Source organism: Anas acuta, chromosome 4, assembly GCF_963932015.1.
Source record: "Anas acuta chromosome 4, bAnaAcu1.1, whole genome shotgun sequence".
Taxonomy (NCBI): Eukaryota; Metazoa; Chordata; class Aves; order Anseriformes; family Anatidae; genus Anas; species Anas acuta.
Window position 1 is genome coordinate 65,214,166 of NC_088982.1, and position 25,205 is coordinate 65,239,370.

At 37.7% G+C, this 25,205-nt stretch overlaps 1 protein-coding gene across 1 annotated transcript in view; it reads right to left on the reverse strand.

Moving 5' to 3' along the window:
• Window positions 1-25,205, reverse strand: part of SNCA (synuclein alpha) — a 70,153-nt gene that overhangs the window by 30,514 nt on the left and 14,434 nt on the right. Inside the window, exon 4 of the mRNA XM_068681704.1 lies at window positions 21,772-21,917. Coding sequence (XP_068537805.1) covers window positions 21,772-21,917 — 146 coding nt within the window. The remainder of the gene's footprint in view (window positions 1-21,771; window positions 21,918-25,205) is intronic.

Consider the following 25,205-nt stretch of genomic DNA (forward strand, 5'->3'; position numbering starts at 1 on the left):
AAGCAGATTCATGAGCAATAAAATGCATAGACCTGTTAAGAGCAAATCTTGCCTGACAAGATTTCTTCTTTTTCAGAGAAATGCAAAATGTGGGGATTAACGAGGAATTTGTATATTTAGATTTTAATGAAGCATTTAGTGTTGCAACTCAAAATTTTAATTAAAAGAATGATTGGTTTGAATAAAATGATATCTTTGCAAGCAAAACTGAAAGCCAGAAAAGAAAGAATGCTAAAAAATAACTATTTCAGCTGAAAGTAGGTGCCTCACCATTTACTAAAGCGATCTTCTTAAAAATGTTCATAGTGATCTGTGGCAGAAAAGACAGTATAGTATTCACTAATTTAAAAATGGTAATGAAGTGGAAGGAGTTCTGAATACTGGCAACAGAACGGGAACACAAACATCTAGAAACTGAATCCCAAGAACAAAAACTGCATAGTTCACCCTAGCAGCTGTATCTGTATTTGTTCAAGAGTCTTGTTCAAGACATGTATTCATTCAAGTCACTTAAAACAAACAAACAAACAATTTCTGGCACTTGTTAGAAGGAAACCTTGACAACATGAGCCAAGCGTAACTGTTCCATAGAATTGTGTTCAAAACATTAAGATCCAAATTATAGCTCAGAGATGGTACCTCTCCAATTCACTTCAGGCTGTCAAGTCTGAAACCTAACAACAGTTTAAAGGTCAGCACAATTACCTATCTGAGTAAGTTTCACCACAAAAAAAGCATCCAGCTAATGCCCATATATACCCACAATGGCAGATTCCCTTTCCCACAAGGATACAAGGATTTCCAGTATCAGCTGTGATAATCACGTCCATATGGAGATACACTGTTAAGTGTGTGTGTGTGTGTATATATATATATATATACATACATATATATATATATATTAGCGAAGGACATCTCCAAATTTTTGCACTAGAGCATTCCTGAGATAATAGTAGTTGTGTATACAATTTATCTTGGACTATGTGGTACTTTCACTTACAATGTTTTTCTTAATAAAGTATAGAATAACTAAAGATTTTAAATAAAAAAAATAATATATATATATACATATATATATGAATTTCTACCTCAATGTTGTATAGAAAAGAGAAATTTGAAGACAGTGTCCTTACAACACCCATTTTAAAGTATCTAGGAGAATGTGTTAGAATGCTAATCCATCACAAAATATTCCAGAACACTTGTACAAATACAATTCTTATAACCGTTTCAATTGTGCTCACCATTCATTTATTTACATTCTATTATCATACATATGAAAAACCACTGCAAATACACATGAAGTAAAGTATTTGCCAGAGTATTTGCACAGTCCCTTCAGAAAGGCTTTGTGAGTTTGGAAGACAGCCAATCCAAAAGCAGAAACATTACTGCATAACCAGTGGCCAAATGCATAGTACAAATAACAAATTGAAAATAACAAAGACAGAGCAATCAACAGTCTGGAACAGCCAAATAATTTTGAATAATGGGCAAATTCATGGAAACTGAAGTCTGTTCATACACCATTTATGGATGCAACTGCTGAAAAATCTTTTTTTTTTTTTTTTTTTTTAAACAAAGATTTGAACTAAGCATGGGAAAACGTACTATATGAAAAAAAGATCTCTACCAGGTCTGAGATGGTTGGTTTTCATTTCTCTTTTCAATTTTTTTTTTTTTTTTTTTATTATTCAGTCTTTCTATTACAACAAAACACAGTTCTATTGATTAAGTTACAGAAAAATGTAGGTTTTCCTCTTCTCTCCCATTTTATTACAATGTGAATATTTTTCAGTGAGCACAAATAAGAACAGAAGCCCAGTTAACACCAAAAAAATATATCAGCATGAAGAGCAACTGAAAGAGCTCAGATTTGATTTTTTTTTTTTTTTGATCAGCATGACCTTTACATGATAAACAGCAAAGGATGATAGGGAATAATAGGTCAGCTATCTTTATAGATGAAAACTGAAAGACAATATGAAATCACCAGTGTCACAACCAAACAGACAAAAAGTACTTTCTCACAGAGCATTTTAGTTAAAGTGTGGTACTCCCCTCTGTAGGACAATGAGGCTGAAGAGGGTCACATGCATTTAAAAGACTACTGGACAAAATGAGGGGTATCACATAGAAACATGGCACCCTTCATATAGCCTACTGGTACTTCTGAGTGCCAAAGTTTCTCAAATTTGAATCCCTGCTGGCAAAGGAGGAATACTGTGGAGCAATACCATGCTCCATGTGTCCTGCATCTTCAAGATGGGAGCCCATGCCACACCAATGTTTATAACTCTTCTTATATTCTTCTAACCGATGCATTTATAAACAACAGGACTAAAACACCTAATGTTAATTTCCAAGGTGGGGAGGATGGATAACTGTTCCAGCAACTACTCATGCTCCAGAGGAGTCAGTGTGACACTGTATAGATGGGAAAGTTTTCTCAAAGTCAGCATGTACTGGGAAGGTTAAAAAAAAATAATAATAAATAAATAAATAAAATAAATAAAAATAAAAGGGCCAGGGATGGCTTCCTTACACATTTGCAACATGTTCAAATAAGTGTGGAAGGGAAAGCACAAGTGGCTAGAACCTCAGAAAACATTGAAGGCCATTTCTATCATCTGTGGCAATGAAAAGAGCTATGATCATTTACAGCCTTATGGCTTTTACAAATGTTTCTATCACAGGATTTACTCATCTGTGTTGGGTGTTGGAGGGAACTTCTCACAAAGGTAGAGACTGCTTTGGCTTTTTTTTTTTTCTTTTTTCCTAGTACTTACCATACTTTCCTGGGAGTGAGTATTGCTGTATGTGTATGTCGTTAGGTGCTTTTCTAATTTTTGACTGCAGGATCAACGTCTACTCAAGCTGCTTGGCCACTGGGGTGAACCCTCACTCTTCTGACATAGGTTTGACCTCAATTCATGACAGCTTACTGAAGTCCAGACACGTATCTTTTGCTAGTGTCTGGTGTCACAAATGGTTACACCTAATAGCAATTGAAAACAGTGCCACCACCAAGTAAGAAAAATACCCTTGTTGGATATAGAGAAGGGAGTTACAGGAAAACCCCACTCACACACTGCTCCTTTTTTTTTTTCTCTTTTATTTATTTATTTATTTATTTATTTATTTATTTTATTATTTTTTTTTCCTCCACATTCTCCTCTCTTCTTTATGAGGTAAAAAATGATTCCTGCCCTCAATACTGAATATTCATTGTTGTCGTCCCCAGGAACTATTTGGGTATTTATAATCAGGAGTTATATCATTTGCTCTTCTAGAGCAAACAGGATGATCTTGCCTATTGAGTATGAAACAGTCTACTGTTAAAAAATTAGAATGAATTTTAAAATTAGAATTCTGTCTAGAATGAAATCATTCTAGACAGAATGATTTCACAGCCCACTAGCGCATCCCAAATCAAAACGTACCTTCCCTCTGAGCTGGTTCATGAAGGCCAATAAAACAAAACAAAACCAAAACCCTACAACAGCATCTATGCAGAATAGTTTATATACAGACAAACTACAAATTATATTCTCATACTTTTTAGACATTTCAGGACTGAGAAACAACAAAGGCTATGGCAGCAAATGTTAACTGAAGATCTAGCCACTTAAGTATCTTTTAATTCAAGCATTTCATTTTGATTCAACAGTGTAGAAGGCCAAAAAAAGCCACCATTTTTTCCTTTCAAAATTCACTGAATATTTAATATCATAAGCAACATCAAAGAATTCAGTGACTGTTGTAATTTCAACAAGCACAATAAAGAATTTAAATCTTACGTTGTAGGTGTAATCCAACTCTGAACCCTCAGAAGCAGTAATATCAAAAGATGCATTTCTGAATCTGAAGAAACCAGTGTCACGTCTGAATTTCACATTGCTCTGTGAGACTCCCCTTTGTCTTTATATTAAAAGCTATTAAACAGAAACATTGTCCAAAGAGAGTGCTGCCTAGCTTTGTTTTCCTGTTACTGTAAGCACCTTAATCTTCAAAAAGCTTAAGACAAACAGTCATCACCCAAATAAAATTTTAATTAGTTTGAATTTGAGAGGACAAGTGATTCATGGGGGTTGGGCTGTGCATGAGTAGACAGCTGGTGTCAACATTTCTTTCAGCATTCAGAAGCTGTTGACAGCATGGTTTCTAAAATGCTTTAGGAGTACTGGCAAATTTTAATTAATACAGATAGTTTTTGTAGAGGAATATGATACTGATCGTCCAACTCTGGCCTCCAAAATCAGCTCTGTCTCCCTCTGGGACAGGCCTGCAACTTAATTTTCACATCATGAAGTCAAGCATCCTGCAGTCACGTTCCTAGGTTGTTCTGCACTCTCAGGAAGAGGGACAGATCTGTGGTAGTTTTCAGCATGAAAAAGATTTTTGATCCTTAGACTGGTGCCAAAGTCACAGAGGATGCTCTAATAAACCATCTGAACTCTACCTGTAGGTGCCTACATTGAAACTGAGGCAGTGAACCTGCAGGTCTACTGCAGACAACTGGCCAGTTCAGCTTCCCACCTCTGACATTAGCATTACTAACTGGGCTAAGTAGTAGAGTACCTTCTTCTGCCTCCTAAACGGTGAGAGGAATCTAAGCTAAGACTCAGCTTTCCAACAGACTAGAAGCATCTGCTCTAAAGATGAAAAGCAACATTTGGCTTTTAAGATTTTTTTTTATTATTATTATTTTTAGTAATCTGCATGCTCTTTGGAGCATAAGAACAAATGATTTTTGTCAGTTTGAAAGTTTGTCTTTCTTGTTCTAGTGGATTACACTTCTGCATTTTTCTGCATAAAATGTAAAAAAAAAAAAAAAGAAAAAAAAAAGCCCACAACTAAACTAAACTAAAGCAAAAAAAGCAGCACACACTACAAAATCTGGAGTACTGTATTACTCTATCCATCTAAATTATACACTCTTCAGGATACAGTTCAACTTCAGGCAACAGCATAGGACTCTTCACCCAAAGACAACTAAAAATATAATTATAATGTTCTACTCACAAGCTTTTATTTCAATTTGTAATGGATTTGAGGGAGGCAATTAGCAGTCAATCCCTTGTGACTGGGGAGTTTTTTCTAATGAGTCTGGTCCAGTATTAGAAGTACAGAAAGAGAAGTATCAACATGATTAGCTTTGGGATTAGCACTGCCATGTGCACAGGTCCTCCTCAATGAGGCCCATAAAGGAATAAAGAATCCTCTGCCCCAGCCACAGAAGAGGTAAACTTTCATTTTCCACAAGGAGCTGTCTCAAAGCTACTGCAGTCAATGTGAGGAGACTGACCAGGACCTCATGTTGCTCACTGTCTTCTAGAATGGAGCTGGACCATGCAAATCCAGTTGTTTATGCAACATCTGTATCTATCATATCTGGACTGACTGTAAGAAGTCACATATGAGCCCACTGTTTTCAATTCAGGATGTCTGAATATATACTTTTAAACTCCATCTTTAAATATTAACCAACACTGAACACTTGATTCAGTTTCTCAGCTCTTACCTCAAACAGAACTAGGCATTTATATGCAAGATTTGAGACAGTCGTGTCTAAACAATATGACACAGAAGAAGAAAGTCAAGAAAAACACACATAGAACAATGCTGCTATCATAGTTCATCCTACTGGATATGAGCTTGTGTAGGGAACATTTCAAATACAGTCCAAGTACTAGGCTAATACTTAAATCACAAGGATGGAAGAATTACTATGCACTGGAAGATATAGCAAAAGTAAGCCAGGAGAAATTCTTTCTCTGAAATTTAAAGTATAATCACTATGGTGCAAAATCTCACATACATCTCACTGAAAATTTAATAGCCGCAGCTCTATTTTTCTGAAATGTTTCCCTGGTGTAAACGTGGCTCCATCTGCGATCACTAACAGTAATAAGATTGGATAAATTTCAATGAATCCAAACTACAAAGCAGACAAAAGCTCTGCTCCCTTTCTGCCTAAGCACTTTTCCTTCCAGTGATGGACATGTAGTGAAGGACAAAGGCTAGAATATACAGTATTCTACCACCCTGTCCTCCCAAAATAACTGTTCAAGAACTGAATTGCATTGCAATTTGACCAGCCTTACAATTGCTCTATCTGATATGCTCAGCAGCTATACAAAGACTCCATCACTGTGCAAAAATTGTCTGCTTCTCTGGCAATTTGAAGAAGGGTCTGATAGTTTATTGTATTACCAAGAAAATGTTGCTGAAGACACAAACTGCATGAGCTGGGAAGAAAAAAAAAAAAAGAGTGGAAAGTGGAAAAAAAAGATAGGATAATTCTAAATTGTTATCACTTACTACAGAATTCAAAAGTCTGTGTACAGAGGAGTAAATATACTAGTAGGGGAAAATAAGCTAAAAGGCTATGTATGCTTGTCACTGACCAAAGCACAAATAATAGACTTACTATAGACTAACTGGTTATTGATACAATTCTACTTTAGGTAAGCAAATATATGACAGTCGGGATGTTCTGTGTAATAGAACTACTCACATCTGTGTTTACTTTTTATTTATTTTTTAATTGTGAAGCAGTTCTGTACAGTGCTTCACTGAACATTATTTCATATATTCACTGCTAAAGAACAAAACAGATGACAAAAACATCCTACTCTCTGGCTTCTGTGTTTCTTCACCTTGTTACTAGTATCACAATTACATCAGTACTGATGATGAAGAAGTGGAATACAGTATTCAGTTTGAAATTGGCCTTGTACCAAATTATCTCAGATTCTCAGATGTTTAGTCTCCGCACAGTCTATAAGAACAAAACTGTTGATATGGCATATTTAAGGCCAGAGTAATCCTGAAGCAAATGACAAGTGAATGGAACACAAGTGTTTTAGGCTTAAGTAACAGCATTGTTCCTTCCTGTCTTTCCCCATCCTTCCCTTCTGAACTCACCCTCAAGGAGTGTCAGTCCACGCTTGACATGGCTGAGGAAAAATGAGCTAAAGCTTACTGTCAAAGGAAGTGAACAAAACTGAACTGCCACCTTTGTCCAGCTGACACCATACTAGCCTTACCCTCTCATTCCTAATAAATTGTAGTTTCTTTAAAATCTTACCAATTTTTAAGACATACCAGGGTGATCAATAAAACAATGATACAAACCGAAATAACAGTTAACAGGCTTAAAACAATCCTTTTTCATGAGGCAGTCTCAAATGAAATGGGATCAAGGGATGATTTTACCAGACCCCAATACCACTCTTCCATGGTACAAATGTTTCTTGCAGCTCTGTGTTATTTGGATGTTATTCACCTATTGGTTGATGTCTCTGGAATACAGCACCTGCCCAGATTATACACTTCCAATTTTAATGTTAGCATATTACAGTAATTAACCCTATTTAGCACACCCAGACATAGCTGATAATGAGTAGCATGCAGTCAAGCACAGGCATATGCTTTCAGTGAATGCTACTTTCTCATGCATAACTCATTTGCAAGTGTGTGCTGAGTCTCCCCCAGTGCTAGTCCATAGAGCACGCAATTGTTGAACTATTGTCTCTAGTCTTTTGAGTTTGGACTTGAAATTGTGTTTCTTCACATCCATAGTTCAATTCAAACATCAGCAAAGGCTCCCTCACTCCTAAGATGTACTTGGTTCCTACTAGTAGACCTTTCAAACTCCTCTTCTGTTAGCTTCCCATCCCAAAACAAGTGAGAAAACTTTGTGCCATGCCTCACTGTGAGGAAGAAGGCTGCTCTTAGGCAAAAGGAAACAGGACAGCTGTATTTCTTTGTCCCCACCCCTCTAATCAGTCTCAGACTGTGGCACATGCTGAATGGCATCACGTCAGATGTTTATGCATTCTGTTAACAAACAGCCAGCAATCAACAGATAGATACCCATCTACCCTGTTCGAAAGGACAGGCCACAATGTCTGGTGAAAAGCCAGGCAAATTCCTTCTTCCCCCTCAGAAGAGATTTAAACAAACAAAACAATTCAATACATGTACGTCTCAGATGTGAATCTGAAATTACATGACAGTCTTACAATAAGGGACATCACAGACGAGACGCTAACACAGTAGCTCTTCATTACTATAATGCATACTGTAGTTTGAAACTCGGTCATGATTTTAACAGCAATGTTGACATGATTTTTGCAAGCAAGGGATAGTTCATGTCACAACAAAAATTACAAATTATTTCAAGTTTTCTTCCTTCTAACGAATCTTTAGTAAACGCTATGACAGGTGTGTTTTTCTCTCTGAATACCAGATATGCTCATCTAAATGTAAAGAAAAGCCACTAAGTCAAGCTAAGATCTTATTTCCCTTGAATCATCACCATTTATAAAGACGTTTCCAGAAAAATTACATCTTCAGTTCCTCCTGCATAGACCCATAGGATAAAAATCCCGTACATATTCACATCTGGGCAAGCAAGTTAGTCTTCAGTTTAAATAACTGAAATTGAGCATAAGGGTAATAAAAAACTTGACTTGTAAGGTTATGATTCAGAAGAAAAGCAAGAACGCATCAATCCAGTTCTGATCTATCGGGCTACATGAGAGTTCCCTTGCCATCCTAGTGAAAGGCAGGCCAGTGTCTACCAACATAAGGTGGCTGCAGAAATAAAGAATCTAAGACACAATCTCTTCTTCCCGTAGGATTTATGTTAATGCCTAACACTGAAAAAAAAAGCAAAACGTCAAGCTGAAATATTCAAATTCCAGGGCAGCTAGACTTCAGAGCCACTATTTACCCAGCAAAAAATAACGAGCTGGGTGTTAGAGAAAGGTAGAAACTATTGCACACACAGTACCACTGGCTGAGCCCTCTTTCTTTCCTGTTCCCAGCACACTGGGAATAGCAGCAGCAGAAATTTGGGTGGAATTTGAAGCCAGCATCCCATATCCCAAAAGAAACAGGAATAAGAGGTTGCCTCATAATGTTTTGAGCATTAAGGAAATAAGAGAGCTACCTTCTCTGAGGCATGGTCATCCTCTTTTTTCACTTCTCCAGCCTTTTCATATTTCCTGAACCCAACCTGTCCCCACTGTAGGCTTTGACTCCACAGAGCAAAATTGACTTTTCCTACCTAGGCAATGCAGAGAAAAAACCTCAAAGCATTTCAGAGGAGATACCAATAACAGGTGAGAAAAAAACCTACATTTGCATGTCCTAGAACAGCAATGCATGCTTCTAGATCTAAGAGCTACTTGACTTCTGCCTCTTCTTTCCCCAAAGGACATTTTTGTAGTAACTTTTCCCTTCCACCACAGGCTGAAAATAATAAGGCGCATATGATTGTGAATACCAAACCCTGTGCACAGTTACTCTAAGCATTGTTGCACAGACTTGCTTTCATTCACCTGAGTGATTTGGGTACTTTCACAAACTCTCCAAAATAAATAAATAAATAAATAAATATTAAAAAATGTTTAAAACAAATCAGTGTTTGAAAAGCTGAAGACTTGAAGCATTATCATTCCACAGACAACAGTGACTAGTTCCTTATCCTTCTAATGTCAGAAAAACCTTTAGCAGACCATCCACAGCTATGATTAATCTTTAGCTAAATCTGTATATGATTTCTAAAATGGTAGCCAAATTCTGACATGGGATGCACATTACAGCCTGTGAACTTCACACAATACCTGATGTGTCATTTTCCTTCTGATTTTTCACTGTAAAGGGTATCAACTAAATGGTTTTAATATACACGCTTACAAAGCTTACCAGAGCCCAGAAACTTAGCTGCTGCCATCAGTGCAATCTTAGCTTTAAGCACCCAGTTACTGCAGTAATTGATACACGACCAGCCTTCATGCTGCTTTTGCAAAACTACAGTTTCTCTCACCTCTTCAGAGTTTTCAAAATTAAAGCCCTCTCAGACCTACAAGCAGGCATGGCTTCAATGCCAGAGACCTTAGAGACCTCCAGATCTAAAATCTGCAACTTTTAATGGCCTGGTAGCTGATTTGAGCAATTGTCAAAGATCTCAGTGGAGCTGATCATTGTGTTGTATACAGCAGTAGCACACATTTCAGAGCTGCAGGGAGTAGTGGCAGCAGAGTTAAAGAGAAAACTTTACCTGCAAACTAACCCTGTTTTGCTTTCATGGGCACTGTTGTAATCCATCTGCAGTAACACAGTTATGTACTTAGCTTCGTAATAATTACTGCAAAGAATACACTGCCAGGTTAACAAGATCTACCAGCACAAACAAAGTGTGACAGCAACTTTCAACAGCATCTCATCAATGGATGCTGCCAGGATGGGTCTAAAGCTGTCTGTCCTAAAGCTGTTAAAGCAGCTACCATCTTCTCAGGCAAATTTTAAATGTGAAGTGTTCCTTAGCACACACAGAACTTCAGGTACTAGAATGTTCTTAACAGCCTGAGCTAGAAGAACAATGTAGCTTGGAGGTGATTGCTATCGCTATAGATACCTTGACCAGTTACATTCACCCACGTTATTTCAAGTATGACCTATAGTCCTCCTCCCTGCTCTCTTCTCATGGCTCGCATACTGACATGAACTGCCAAGTTTGATTCCCCTTCAAGAAGCCAGTGAAGGACTCTATGTAGTTACTTCACTGCCTGTAACGTACCACACGTGAAATCTAGAGTTAAAAAAAATTGAGGTAAGGAACAAAGAACCCAGGAACATGATGAACAAACAAATCAACTACCTTCATCTAAACCAACATCAAGGTTTGTTCCACTCCCAAAAAGACTTCAGAGGAAGACCTATTTGTTTTATTTATTTTTTTAATAGTGGTTTCATTAATTCTTCCTTTATTTCCCCAGGTTGGAATACAGCAAACATTTACAGAATTCCTACCAGCTGTATTATAAACACACCTCTGAAATGAAGCTTAGGGAAAAATCTGCAAAGAGAATTAAGACTTTAAATTCTTATTTCATAGATGTATAGATAGTGTGTAGGAGGTGGAAAGAAGCATTACTAAATCTGTTACCTTTCCTGAGAATGATGAGCACGCCACCCCTTCCAAAAATAGACTGTGAAGGAAACATTATTCTGATGACCATGAAAAGCAAATTCACTATACTGGTTTAAACAGCCGGTCAGCTATATTCAAACACACTTCCTCCTTCAAAGTTACTAGTAATTCCTTTTTATTTATTTATTTAAGTAAAGGCCTGCAATTTATCTGAAATAATGATATTCGGAAAAAGAACCTCATCCTCGTTTCAAAAATCCATTTTATAAATTCTAAGCTAACAAGAGTAACCAACAACAGGGCAGTGCATATGCTGTCTTGATGCTGTGTACAAGGACAAATATTTAGCTGCTAAATGCCTTGGTCCAGCATGACCAAATACAGAAAATACACTTCAGATAAATTTCTAAGAACATGGTGGGGATGAGGAGGAGGGGGAGAAATCTTTCTTCATTGTGGTTGCCAGCATGAAACACACTCAAATTGACATCACCTTTCCAGTGACTTCTCTCTTGACCTGCTTGAAGAACTATTTCCACAGAGGGAAATTAATTCAGCCTTCAGCTCTGATCAATCTCTGATCTTTCTCTACAAAATCATTTAAATACAGTATGTCTATCTGAACTCTGTAATTTATACCTTGAGGGACTTGTAAGATAAAATATTGTGAGCACAAAATTAAAAGCAACCCTTAAACCTGGTACAAGTAGGAACCTGAAAAGAAGCATTTGTTCAGATCAATGACACAAAGCATTAGCAAAGTCAGATGGGTTAAACAGGCATGTTAGAATATAATTCTTACATGGCTAAGATATGCCAGGTGTTAAGTATTGAAATGAAAATTTTGATAGCTTTTTCAGCTACTGGCACCTTCACTTCTTCAGCAGGAATGGACCGTCCATGTTACAAAAGCTGTCACTATGGTTAAGAACACATTTCTTGTGAGTGACACTCATTATGACACTCTAATTGATTTTTTCCCACCACTCTATGGTGGGAAACATACGCCTTTGTTTAGACCAGAGTGCATCCTTTGGACACTTAACCTATCACAGTGAATTGGTAAGAGAAAAATCCCTGTATCTCCTTTACATATAATAGTGCATGAAGAAAGGATTACATTCCACAATACCAAGTTGTAAGAAAATAATAAATAAAAAATAAATAAATAAGCCTTGAGCCTTTGCTTCATCCCATAGCCCCTGAGAAGAAACAGGCATGGCTGAAATTACACTGGCAGTGTCAGCCGCTCTAGGTGATATCCTTTCTTCACAGGACAGAGTAGGATGTGGGGTAGAGGGCCTAAGCAGACTCAAAGGCACAAATCCTATTTCATGAATTTGTGAAGGAAGTACAGTTACAGACTGCTCCTCTTTCTGTTTGTGGCTGATCTACTAGGCAGGGCAAAAGAAATTCTTTATTAGCTGGTTATGTTCTGACAAAGCATAAGCAAACAGCTCTGAAAGCAAACATCAAAACCTTAGAGGGCAATTAGCATGTCCAGTACATTTCAAAATCCACATCTGGGTTTGCTTCACTCTTGCAAAAATCAGTTCTTGGTATGATCTTTAACAGCTCACACCTCCATTTTCCTCAAAGGAAACACTCTGCTTTAGACAGGCCACTGGCAAAACAAACAAACAAACAAACAAACAAAACCTGAGATATTCAATTTAGCTTTCTCCAGTAACAAATTCTGATCTCTAGACTAAAAGCTAGAAGCTTTTGAAACAAGTACTTAGAGACAAGTAATTTGCAACTAAAATGGTTATCAATAATCCTTATACAGGTCTCTTAAATTCCTCTAAGGGGCAGATTTAACACAGCTGAATGCAGGTGAAAGCCAGATGTTAGTTTAGTGTAGAAAAGATGGGTCATCATGACTTCCTTTCTCTTCAGTAATAAGCTAGCAGCTTTGGAGAAGTTGCAGACACACGTAGACTCTTTAGGAACTTCCGCTGGTGGTCAAAATAGCCATCAAAATGGGGCATATCATATGCCACTGATACTTGCTGATTATCACCACTCCTTATATAAAGTCCCCTCTACTAATAGGAATAACAACTGCATTGCCAATAAGTAGGTAATCCTAACCAAAGCATTCTGCCTCTTTCTTCCTCCCTCTTCTCTTTTACAGGTGTTTTTAGTTTGTTTAGCTTTTTAGATGATATTCTGAAAATACAGATCACCTTATTTCTCCACAGAGAGAAACTTCCTCTACACATCAGTCTCGAGACATTTTCAAGTTTCTATTACTCTCATCAGCACAGCAATCCAGGACCTCAATTTGCCACTCATACCTATCAAGCACCTCACTGCAGTGCTCCGCTGAGCAGAGACTGGCAGACATAAACAAATGTAGCACTGCTTTGCCAAAAATGTCACTTCAGCACCTGTCAGAAACTCTTTGCTAGCTAAAAACTGTCAACTGCAATGTTTGGCTTGTACTATATCAGCAAATGGCACCAGCTATATTCACAAACCTTCTGAAGATGACTTCCAGATAGGCACCAAATGAATCACATTTAAACTCCATGCCTTTCCAGGGTAACTGAGTTATGCTTAAACACATGATATTGGCCAGCAGAGAAAAGAAAGAACACAGCAGAAGGAGACTTGCAGATTATCAAACCTGTACCTTAAGCTTTACAAAAATACCACTATTATGTCTGCACAGCTATCATGGGTTACATAAAATTGTCTCCTATCTGAAACAGCAAAATCTTTTGTGCAACAGTGGGCACGAACAGGAATAGTTGGCATGAATATGAATCATCCCCAAACGAACTTAAACATATTGCTCTAAGCAAGCAGCACTTTTCTGAATATTTAACATGGGTTTGGCAACTATTTAGAACAGGAAAAATATATGACTGTGAACACTGCATGAAATCCCACAGATGGATGCATAGGAAAGACTGGAACACTGTGAAACAGAACTGGTGCCGCATGAGCCTTGGGGACTTGCACAGCTAAGCCTCTGTGTACACAACCAACCAGGATCAGGAGAGAGGAACACAGCAGCCTGGAACATGCTATGGGGGCATATATTAGGTTCGAAAGAAAATTGGAAATGGAAGAATTGGAATGCAGATGAGAGTAAAGAACACAACGGAGAGGAAAAAAAAACAAACAAACAAACAAGCAAGCAAACAAACATAGACTGCAAACAAGCAAACCCTTACAATAAATGTAGATGTCACTTGCCTGATGAAAGCATGGGAAAGGTCTTTTGTTTCTCCTTCACAAATTAAACATGTATTTTACTACTGTAGATAGATTTATAAACGTTCATTACATATGAAAAAATCATATTCAGAATGCATTCATCCTTTTATTAGCTAGCAAAGAGTTTTTAGGATCGGGGTGAGGAGGGTAGTTTTTTTCTCTAGGGTCAAAGCTAAATCTGCAGTTGAGCAATTGCTAGGAAAGAAAGATCAGTATGAAGCCACCCAAAAGCTCCACAATCTAAATTCCTCTGTAGATAATTAGGAATTCTTTATGGCCAGAAGGCAGCAGGTAGACTGGGAACATCAGTCTGCACTAAAATGTTATCCCACAGCAGGAAGCCAGGAAAACCCAGGAGACCTTTACATTAAACTGATAGTTGTTTCTGAATTAATGAAGAGCAATAAACTCCAGGACATCTAGCTAATACCACACAAGTTATCCTGCTCTGCAACTCAAACAACTCCTGTTCTGTTTGAGTCACAGATGTCAATACATGGAAATGCTTTAACACGGAGAACAGTCTGCCTTTAAACACTGCTCTTTTGCCCTCTGAGGAAAAATAGTGATGATGAGCCCCACAACAGGAAAGGCATTTTCTCAGCTAACCAGGGAGGCTAGGAACAGGTCACAATTCAAAATCCTCCTAGCACTTCACCACTCTGGTCAACAAACACTAAAACTCCAGCACTCCTAACTGGAGTCAGGCATCATCCATTTTTCCAAAGTTTTTGTTATTTTCCTGTGCATATTCATCTCTATATTCCCCAGCCTCATAAATATTTCAAATAGTGTTTCAATGTCTCAATGTTCAAACAGAGATTTGACTGTGCAGATTCAAAAAAAAAAAAAAAAAAAAAAAAAAGCAGAATCAAAATCTTAATATTGTCTACCTGGAAGTGCCTTATATTTTAGAAGAAACTCAAGTTTCCTGTGTTACTTGTTTCAGAAATATGGATTAGATTTTCAGAAGTGTTTTGTTATACGATATTCTGCTGGTTACTGTGAGACTTGAAGAGTTCAATCCCCTGTACAAAAGGCCAAGCCAAAATCAGTCCAGCTCTACTGTAACAAAAGACAGATCTCAGTTCACTTGGCAATCCCACTTACTTTGTGAATTTGAAGAAAAAACTAACAAATGGTTTCTCTTAAGAGGGCCTTTCAGTGATTCAGTTTGTGAACAATGTGGATCCCCTAATGGGGATTAATCTCTTCACTTGTTCTTTTACTCTCAATCCATCTACATGCGTTAAAAAAGGAAACAACACTAATTCCTGATAAATACCCTCTGTTTTGCAGCAGTCGTTCATACATTATGCACAGAAAAAAGAAATAAAATTATAAGGGAAAAAACAACCCTATCTCAAACTAGATGCTCTTTTTTATAATTTAAATAGAAATCTGAAAGCAAGTATTGTCTGATGGATGCTCAGTTGTGACAACATGAGCAGGCCTGCTTATATATGTCATCTATCACATCTGGTTTCCCCGAAGACAACACTGTCTGGTAGTTTTTCTACCGCAAATCACCAATGAAAGCTTTCCAAAAGCAGAGTCAACCGCTACAATTGCTTCCAGAGACAAAGCATGAGTGTCACCATCAGAACCACAGCCAGGCCAATTCTGAACAACCAAAAATTCCACCCTCTGTATTGCACTACAAGGCAGAACTGGCATTGCTTGGTCTAAGTTTAGGGAATGTCCTGATTCCAGCTGGGATAAAGTTCTTCCTAGCAGCTGGCAAGGTGCTGTGTTTTGGATTTAAGATAAGAGTACTGATAACACACTGATGCACTGATGTTTTAGTTTTTGCAGAGCAGTGCTTACACTAAGCCAAGGACTTCTCAGCTTCTCACACTGTTCTGACAGTGAGGAGGCTGGGGGTGCAGCAGGAGCTGAGAGGGGACAGAACCAGGATAACTGACCCCAACTGGCCAAAGGGATGTTCCATACCATAGGGAATCACGATGAATGATAAAATGTAGGGGGGGAGTTGGTGGGAGGGAAAGAGAGTGGAGGGGAGAACAGGGAACTTGCTTCTGCTCAGGGACAGGCAGGGCATTGTTCAGTGGGTGATAAGCAACTTCATTATTCATCACTTATTTTGTATACTCCTAACATTATTACTGTTATTATTGTCTCCTTTTTTTTTTTTTTTTTTCCCCTATTAAACTGTCTTTATCTCAACCCATGAGTTTTATCTTTTCCCCCCAATTCTCTGCCCCATCCCATGGCAGGGCAGGGAGAAGAGTGAGCGAATGGCTGTGGTGCTTAGCTGCGTGCCAGCTTAAACCACAGCCGAGGGTTAGACTTCTGGCTGCTTGTCAGGCTCAACAGGGATCTAGATTACATATACTTAATCACAAATGTGTCCATTCTCTGATGTGGCCTTCTATTAGAGCCAGAAATGGCAAGAACTAATGGAGTGAAGTTGTTAAGGAAGGCAATTAGATGATACTGCATCCTCTTAGACTACTTGCTTTACAGTGTCTGTAGAAAAGCACCAGGTCTGGAAGTTAATAGGATATAAGTCATTTCTGCATTTGCCACTTCAGTGGCAAATCTCACTACAGTTTCCTTAATTTATGACTTTACGTTTTAGCCATAATAAGCTCCAGGGGAAAGGAATAAACCTGCTCATCACAACAAGAGGACAGAAGCTCAAGTCTCATGTATCTCACACTTACTGTCCTGCTATTTGTTGGGGTCTAATAGTGTTTAGGGACGTCAGCTGTTTCAAAGCATGAAATGTAATGGAAAGGTGGTAAAAACAAACAAACAAAAACCCTCCGTAATTCCATTTCTGAATGAGGGAATTCTATATCTATGCTCAGCAGCTCTTCTTTAATGTTTCTGAGCTAAACTTTTTAAGACTAATTGACTCATGTACAGACTGGTAAGAAGGCAGGGAACAGTGATCTTTCAATAAGACAAGCATTCTGCAGTGTACACTGCGTGTGAAGGTGGTCAGAACCCTAGGAGATACTTATATTCTATCAAAATGCAGACTTTAAAACCAAATTTTACAATGATTAGACCTATTTCTGGAATGTTACTCACAAAAAAAAGTACATTAAAAATCAATTTTAACAGTTCCAAGCTTTTTACAAGTGTCATGTCAGTATTAACTCACAGAAGGAATTATGCACATTATATTTCAAAAGTTATAAATAGACAAAATCAGAAAATGTCTGTTTGAACTTCCCAAGATAACTATTAAAATGCTTTTGGATATTTCAGTATAAGATAATGTATAGAAGGACTATTACCTGCTCTCTAACTATATTTTGTTTATATAACTATTATATTATCTGCTATTGTAATTCCGTTTTCACAAGTATAATTCAGTATGTAATATGTTAAATTAAGAGACACTTTATTAAAAAAAAAAAAAAAAAAAGGATTTAGGGCATACAGATACCAAGCACAATCTTTAGGATGAGGCCTGTTACTGTTTGCCTTAAATTTTCTGTGTTGCACATCTCACTGTCTAAATCTTTGCATTGTTCTCCAAGTAACTTGAGGTTTGAGCTTAACTGTGTTTTGGTGGTGGTGGTTGTTTTTTGTTTGTATGTTTGTTTTGGTGCTAGAACAGTATAAATAAAATTATTTGTCATAGAAATCAGTGAACTTACAAACAGATTTATGTCCAAAATGCTAGAGAAACTAAACATGGAGTGACATGAATTTAGTGAGGTTAAGAACTTCCAATATTTAATTACCCCTTTTAAAGTAAAAAACTTTGTAATCCATATTTTCTTTTCTATATTATAGCTAATCACTAGGTAGTACCTCTTCACATTAACTGGATCTGTACATCCATGTTAAGCTGAAAATAGAGTACTCAAACGATTTTACAGTTTTCTTGACTTAGGAAAAAGCGTTGATTTCTACAGCAAATGTAATCAGTATTAATCTTCTTTTTTTTTTTTTTTTTTTTTTTACTTTTACATGGTTAATTTAGAAGCATACTCACACTATACAGAAGTAAATAATGCACAGTCACAGAATAAATGTAAAAATGTAGAACATCTTGTATCTATACTGCAGTATTTCTTTCTATTGTCTTCTCTTAACAGAAAGGAGGAAGCATGAAAAGAAGTTCATTTCTGATGCCAGGAGTTAAAATGATTACAAATAAAATTATTATTGCTCATAGACTTTAAAATTAAAATGAATTTATAAGTACTTTATAAAGAGTTAATATGCTTTTAATAGGTTCTGTGCTAAAAGCTAGTACAAACTAGAAAAAAATTCTGAGTCGATGCAGGCTGGCAAAGCATGAAAAAGTTTAGAATTCTAAATAATCTTAAGAATTGTTTGGCCATTTATTAAAGCATTACTCGTGGTGCATTAGCCCTTTTAATGCTAATGCAAGCCTACTAAATGCAACCATCCTCACTGTGTTAAGTACTGAGTTTCTGCCAACATGTAAATCCCCTGGAGCAGTTCTCTGAATGGCACTATCAAGTCATCCCTGTCACTCACTAGTCTCAGCTGTCATGTTGGCTGACAGCACAGTGTGACAGCAGCCCTCCAGGCTGGCCTCGGCTGGATGGCTATGCCTGCTCGTCATGGTCCACGTGCTGTGCAAAAAGCCACACAGCCAGTATTAAAAGCTACAGGAGCCAACCTCATACAAATGTCTCTAGAAAGTGTTTTACCAAGAATTTGCTCAGTATTTCATTTGCAGAAATACCATTTTATCCACAGGTAAACACTGAGACTGTTTTCAATGAGTTTAAAGTCAAAACCATAGTGCCATCATGGCACAAGAATAATGCCAGTCACAATGCAAGATTACAGGCTTTCACACTTGCACACAAATCACTAGTGGAAAATGCCAGCAATGACTGTTAGTTTATATGGGCTTCCAGACACATTGGGAAACAGCTGATCATATTTAATTCACAGTCCCTGATCCTGTAACTGAAGGCCTCTGGTTGCACAGAGGCTGAGTTTATCAGCCTTCTGAGTTTACAGCATAATTCAGTTGGACCTGATTTTGCAGGTCCACATTAACTGGAAGAAACAATTCATCACAAATTTAGAAACCAACTGAAACATATCACTAGCTAATGCCTTTTAGTCTTCTGTGGAGAAAAATAAAAGAAAGATTAACCTGTAATGACATTTCTATCCACTTTTGATGGATAATTTGCATTTTCCTGTCAAATCTCGTGACTTGCACTGTGTGAGCAAATGTTATTGCACGTGGGATACACAGTCATTTGCTTTAGGACAAACTCAAATAGATGTTCATAGGAAGAACAATCTGTAAAAGGCACTGGCTAGCCACACTCAAGCTCAAGGAATGAATTTGCTAGTCATAGTTGCATATTCCCAGTTTACAGTAGACTAGGGATAACACAGCCTTAAGAAACATCATGTTATAGAGATATATAAACAAAGTTACATTAAGATTCACATTACATGCTTCTTTTGTACCTTCTGTTATTTCAGGAAATCCCATCCTCTTTCCTAAAGGGACCTATGTCCCGCTTCCAATGTGGATATAATTACAGAAACCAAACCGTCTCATATGCATAGCTGGTATTCTGAATGCCTTCAACTGGTCCCCACCCAAACATCACTAGACTTGAAAAACCAAAGCAAAATCAATCTTATGTATCTCTGAACTGCAAATGAATGCAAAAAATACTAGGTTCTACAATACCTTTAGATGACTAAATTTAGATGTCAATGTTTTTGAAATGCCTGTTCGTCCCTTGCAAAAACAGTAAGACACAGAAATGCAGAGTAGTCTCTTAAGAGCCACAGGTACTAATCAGCTAGGTGGCCATACTGAACACATAACTGAGCGTCTCAGTCTAAAAATACCAGTATCAAAAATCAAATGTATGGTTTAGTGTACCTAAAGAACAAAGCATTGGTTCAAAATAATGATGCTGTTTATAGGACTATAAAATAATATATATGCACATTATAAATGTTCTTTAATTTCACAGACGTGATTTTATTCTATTCTAACCATCACGACTCATATTTAAGCATTACAATATACAGAAGAGAACTAAATGAAAGTCTGTCGAGATTCGTATCACATTTTTATAATTATAAGGCACTATAAGTATATATTAATATTAGCATGAAAAAAATCTTAGTTATAGTCAATACTAAAGTAGGTGATTGCATATTCAAACAATGATGATTCTTATGACACCCCACTAAAGGGTTCAAAGAGCTACCAACAGAAAATAACATTCTCAACATAAAACAACTGAAGGGCTATTGGTGAACATTAGATTACGGTATGGTCATTCCATACTCATGTGTCCCCTGGCATGTTCATTAGATACTCAAATCTATAAATCTTCAAAATAGCTTTTACAAAGGGCTGTGAGCACATCAAAAGCAAGATTTTCTTTATATCTGAACAAAAAGGGACTAAAAGCACATCCCCCCCAGAAAACTCCTTTGAAAAAGAACAAAACCATCATATTTTCAAGACCATTCTACTGCAGCAGAGTGAATGCCTACCACAATGTAATACCACTTTCTTCATCTGACTTAAGCACCAACAAATTTGTAAGACAGACAGAAATAAAACAGATAAGGATAAAGAAGAGCATTTAAGGATTCAATTTTAACAGCACTTCTGGACTCTAAGTGGAAAAAAAGGTATGCCATAGAACAACTGAATTCTAAATCAATATGACACCCATATTTCTGTGCAAATACTGGTATTCTTCATAACCCCATTTTGCTATTATGAACACACAAATGTTCATACATAAAACAGTATGAAAGGAGATGTTTGTCTCTTCTGGGTTATTTTTGTCTCCAAACACAAATATACGTGTTTTGGGAAGTATAATTCCCACCAGCTATAAGAGGTCATGTTTCATCTAGTGTAAGTGGAAGAGTATGACTGTAGTAGATCAACAATAAAATGTGAATCTTGGTATTGAGCAAATATATAATGTTCACCTCTGTGCTGAAATAAAAATACCTACAGGGTTCGTTTTTTTTTAAATATGATAAACTAGAACAAATTTAATCTGATGACTTCAGGATGGTTTGGAGGCATTCTTGAGTTCATGTCATTATAATCATGGAAAATAGGGACTCTCCAGCTACATCTTGACCTAAGATGCAATGTATCAGTGAACTGGTACATGACCCCTTCTGCTTTTCATCTGCAGAGGATACAAACTGTGCTGTTAAACTTGAGATTCAGCTGTTTGACTTCTCAGCTCCCGCAGGTTCCTTTTCAGTCCTGAGTTACTTGGAAAAACAGTTATTTTCCCATTATACTGAACAGCAGCAGTACAACTGCTGGGCCCTACTAGAAGCTACTGAGTTCAGAATCATCATTAGATAACACTTCAAATATATGAAGGCTTTAAAGTCAGATGCCCAATCCTACTCAAGTTCTTAAATCCTCTGTGTCATTCAAAATACAAGCTACAAAATGCAGATATTTTCTTTGATGATTGTTTGTTTAGCCTAACACAAACCATCCTCTATTCATACTATTTACATGTGCAAAAGGAATCACTCCATCTGCCCCTTGATACAGAAGCCACTCATCGTTTACTTCATCATTTGGAAAAAAGTGTAAACAAACCAACCTGTTTAGCCAACTGATCCTTCTTCACCAAGCCAGTGGCTGCAGCAATGTTCCCTGCACCTTCCACTGTCTTCTGGGCCACTGCCGTCACTCCTGTCACCACAGCTCCCCCAACATTAGATACTTGCTCTTTGGTCTTCTCAGCCACTGAGGAAGCAGAAGACAGAAAAACGCATTACACCTCTGGGAACTTTAAGTTACTGACATTTTTAGAGAGTCATATTTATGACTAACAGCTCGTTGTCATGAAAAACCATTGGGCCATTACACTGTGTGCACCCCAAGTGGATCTTCAGAAATGAGACTCTCAATCTGATCATACTGGAGCAGCAAAGGTAAAAATAAGCTTCATCTGTAGCTCAATTTCTTTCATGTGAAAGACATTCAACATATGCATTCACATCTAGCCATACTTTAGGGAAGAAAACTCATTACTCAAGGGCCCTGACTATGCCCAGCTCACTGTGCAATGTATAGTAATCACATTCAATATAGCAGTTTGGAAATGCATTCCAATTAGTTCATCAAACACACTTGCTGCATGTTACAGGGCATGGAAGACACTTTATACTTTAGACACAAAAGCTATTGATTATTCTTTTTATTTATTTATTTATTAAATATAAGCTTGATTAATAAGCAGAGCTACTGTTGCTTGACCAGAGAATTTCTAATACAACATCTTATCTGACTTTCTGAGATTTCTGCCCAACAGCTGATGTTTCCATCCATAACATACTAATCTACAAAAAGATTGAATGCCAAAAATGCCAAAGCAAACTGGATTAATAGCTCACTTCAAAGCCCCAGGGAAACAACAACTCATTTAGCCTACATATACATCAGTGGTTGCCTTTCTACTTTTCAGAGTATTACTGAATTCTTTCTGCTCATTCATTCCCAAGTGCTCTTTCCTGCCAGAAGCTTGTGCTATAGTGAAACCACTCTAAGAGTAAAGAGAACAAATGACTTCATGCCTTCAAGTTACAGGGCCAGATTTCAGGGAAAAGGAAACAAAAACAAACAAAACAAACAAACAAAAAAATCATTTATTTATCTAAACAAAGAACTGTTCTTAAAAAACATCCAGAACACAGCTTTGTAATTCCAACTAATCTTATATTTTCCTCCAGACAAAATTCCATCTGACCCATAAATTGTATTCATAGCTCTAGTTACACCCCTTGTGAGCGCAGGCTGGATTTTACTTAGCAGACAGACAACCCTTTCAGAGACTGCTTTTGGAAACATATACTAAGAGATGACTTTCTATAGATAAATTAGATTTAATTCCTGATAGAATTTCTTATCAGCTGTCCATATCAGAGGGCATGCTATATTGCTATAATTGACATATAAAAATAGTCTGTTCCAAAGATCTTTCAACATATACATGTTAATAATATACAAATTGGCAACAAACATCATTGTATCCATCCAGTATTCTTACCCCACACTTTTTCCAGAAAAAAGTGTGTTTTGCTGAAAAACAAACATCATCCTCAGGGAAGGTTTGATTTAGTGCTAGCAGGTGCAAGATAGCATTTGTGAAGATCCCACATTTGATTATTACCAGCTACAGAGTACAAAAGCTCAGGATTCTACAGAAGTCTCTATAGGAAGTTTTTCACCAGTTCTTGAAAATGCTTGTCTTAAGATCCTTGTTCTAGTAACACATTATAACTTTCAGATAACATTAAGATCTAAAATTGTGCATTGAGTCTTTCAGAAACAAAATGAATAGCGTGCTGAGATGGAAATAGGTACTGCTTCCATATTATTTAGAACGGTAGAAAGAAATCTCAGAGCTATGTAAAAAAGCAGTACACTGCAAAAATATGTGTTAAAGTACTATTCTCCAAGAAATTAACAACAACAAAACGGTAAATGGAGAGGGGAATTTTGAATAAGTTTCACTCTTGCTTTTCATTTCTTATTGTAGTGGGTTTAAATGGCAAGGTTTGGGGTAGCAGGGTCCATCGGGTTGGCTTCTCTGAGATGAATCCAGAAGCAGCCCCATGTTAGATAAGGGGCTCACTGCTGGCCAGAGCCGAGACAACAATTGATGTTGTTTGTGCCTCTGTGGGAACAGATTTAAGAAAGGGGAAAAATAAACAAAAAAAAAAAAAAAAAAAAAACAAAAAAAAAACTGCTGCACAACAACAGCTAGGAGAGTGAGGAGTGAGAAGCAGCCTTGCAGACACCAAGGTCAGTGCACAAGAAGGGCAAGAGGTGCTCCAGGCAGGCAGCAGCAGTTCCCCTGTAGCCTGTGGAGATGCCCCTGGTGGAGCAGGCTGTCCCCCTGCAGCCCGTGGGTCCCACATGGAGCAGATCTCCACACCGCAGCCCGTGGAGGAGCCCCCGATGGAGCAGGTGGATGTGGCCTGGAGGAGGCTGCAGCCCATGGAGAGGAGCCCATGCAGGAGCAGGGGGTCTGGAGGGAGCTGCCGCCCATGGGGGACCAGTGCTGGAGTAGTTTACTCCTTGGGGATGGACAGACCCCATGGTACAGATCCGTATCTGGAGCAGTTCTTGAAGAGCTGCTTCCTGTGGGCAGCCCCTGCTGGATCAGTTCAGGAAGGACAGCATCCTGGGGGAGAGACCCCACATGGAGCAGGGGAAGAGAGTGACTGAGAAGGAGTGGTGGAGATGAAGTGCTATAGACTGACCACAGCCCCCATTTCCCCATTCTCCTGCACTGTTTGAGGGGAGGAGGTGGTAGAGGGTAAATGGATGGAAGGCATTTTTAATTTCTTTCCTTTGTTTCTCACTTCTCTAGCTTGTTAGTAATAGGCAGTAAGTTTTACTAATCTCCTTACTCTGAATCTGTTTAGCCCAACATGATAACTGTTGAGCAATCTCCCTGTCCTTATCTCAACCCTTGAGCCTTTTCATTGTATTTTCTCCCCCTTTCCCTTTGAGGAGGGGGAGTGAGAGTGGTTATGGTGTAGCTCAGCTGCCTGCCTGAGTAAAACCACCACACCTATCTCATTCTTTTTCTTCTGTCCCAGAGGACAGAAGGAAGAAGAAGAAAAAGCCAAAAAAAAAATGTATAAATCAAGATCCTTTGTGTGTGTGTGTGTATATATATAACATATATACATGTATATATATATTCCTTTTTTCCTCATTCCTGTATGGAAGTGATATATGTTTTTTGAAAAATTCTCCCTTTTTCCAAAATGCCTCAAATGTCAGAACTTTTAAAAACAAACAAGTTCAGAAGGTTTGATATTGGCAGTGACTCACATGCTCAGCTGATCCGAAGCAGACTCCTCCCTCTGACAAAGCACAATTGCACTATGCTCCATTGTCAGTAGTCATAATTAGTGTCATTATCTTAAGATCTTCAAAAAGTGCACCTCAAAAGCTATGTATAAAGAAATAGAGTGAAATTTGGTGCACCATAGATGCTTCAGTTCAGCTGCAATATAA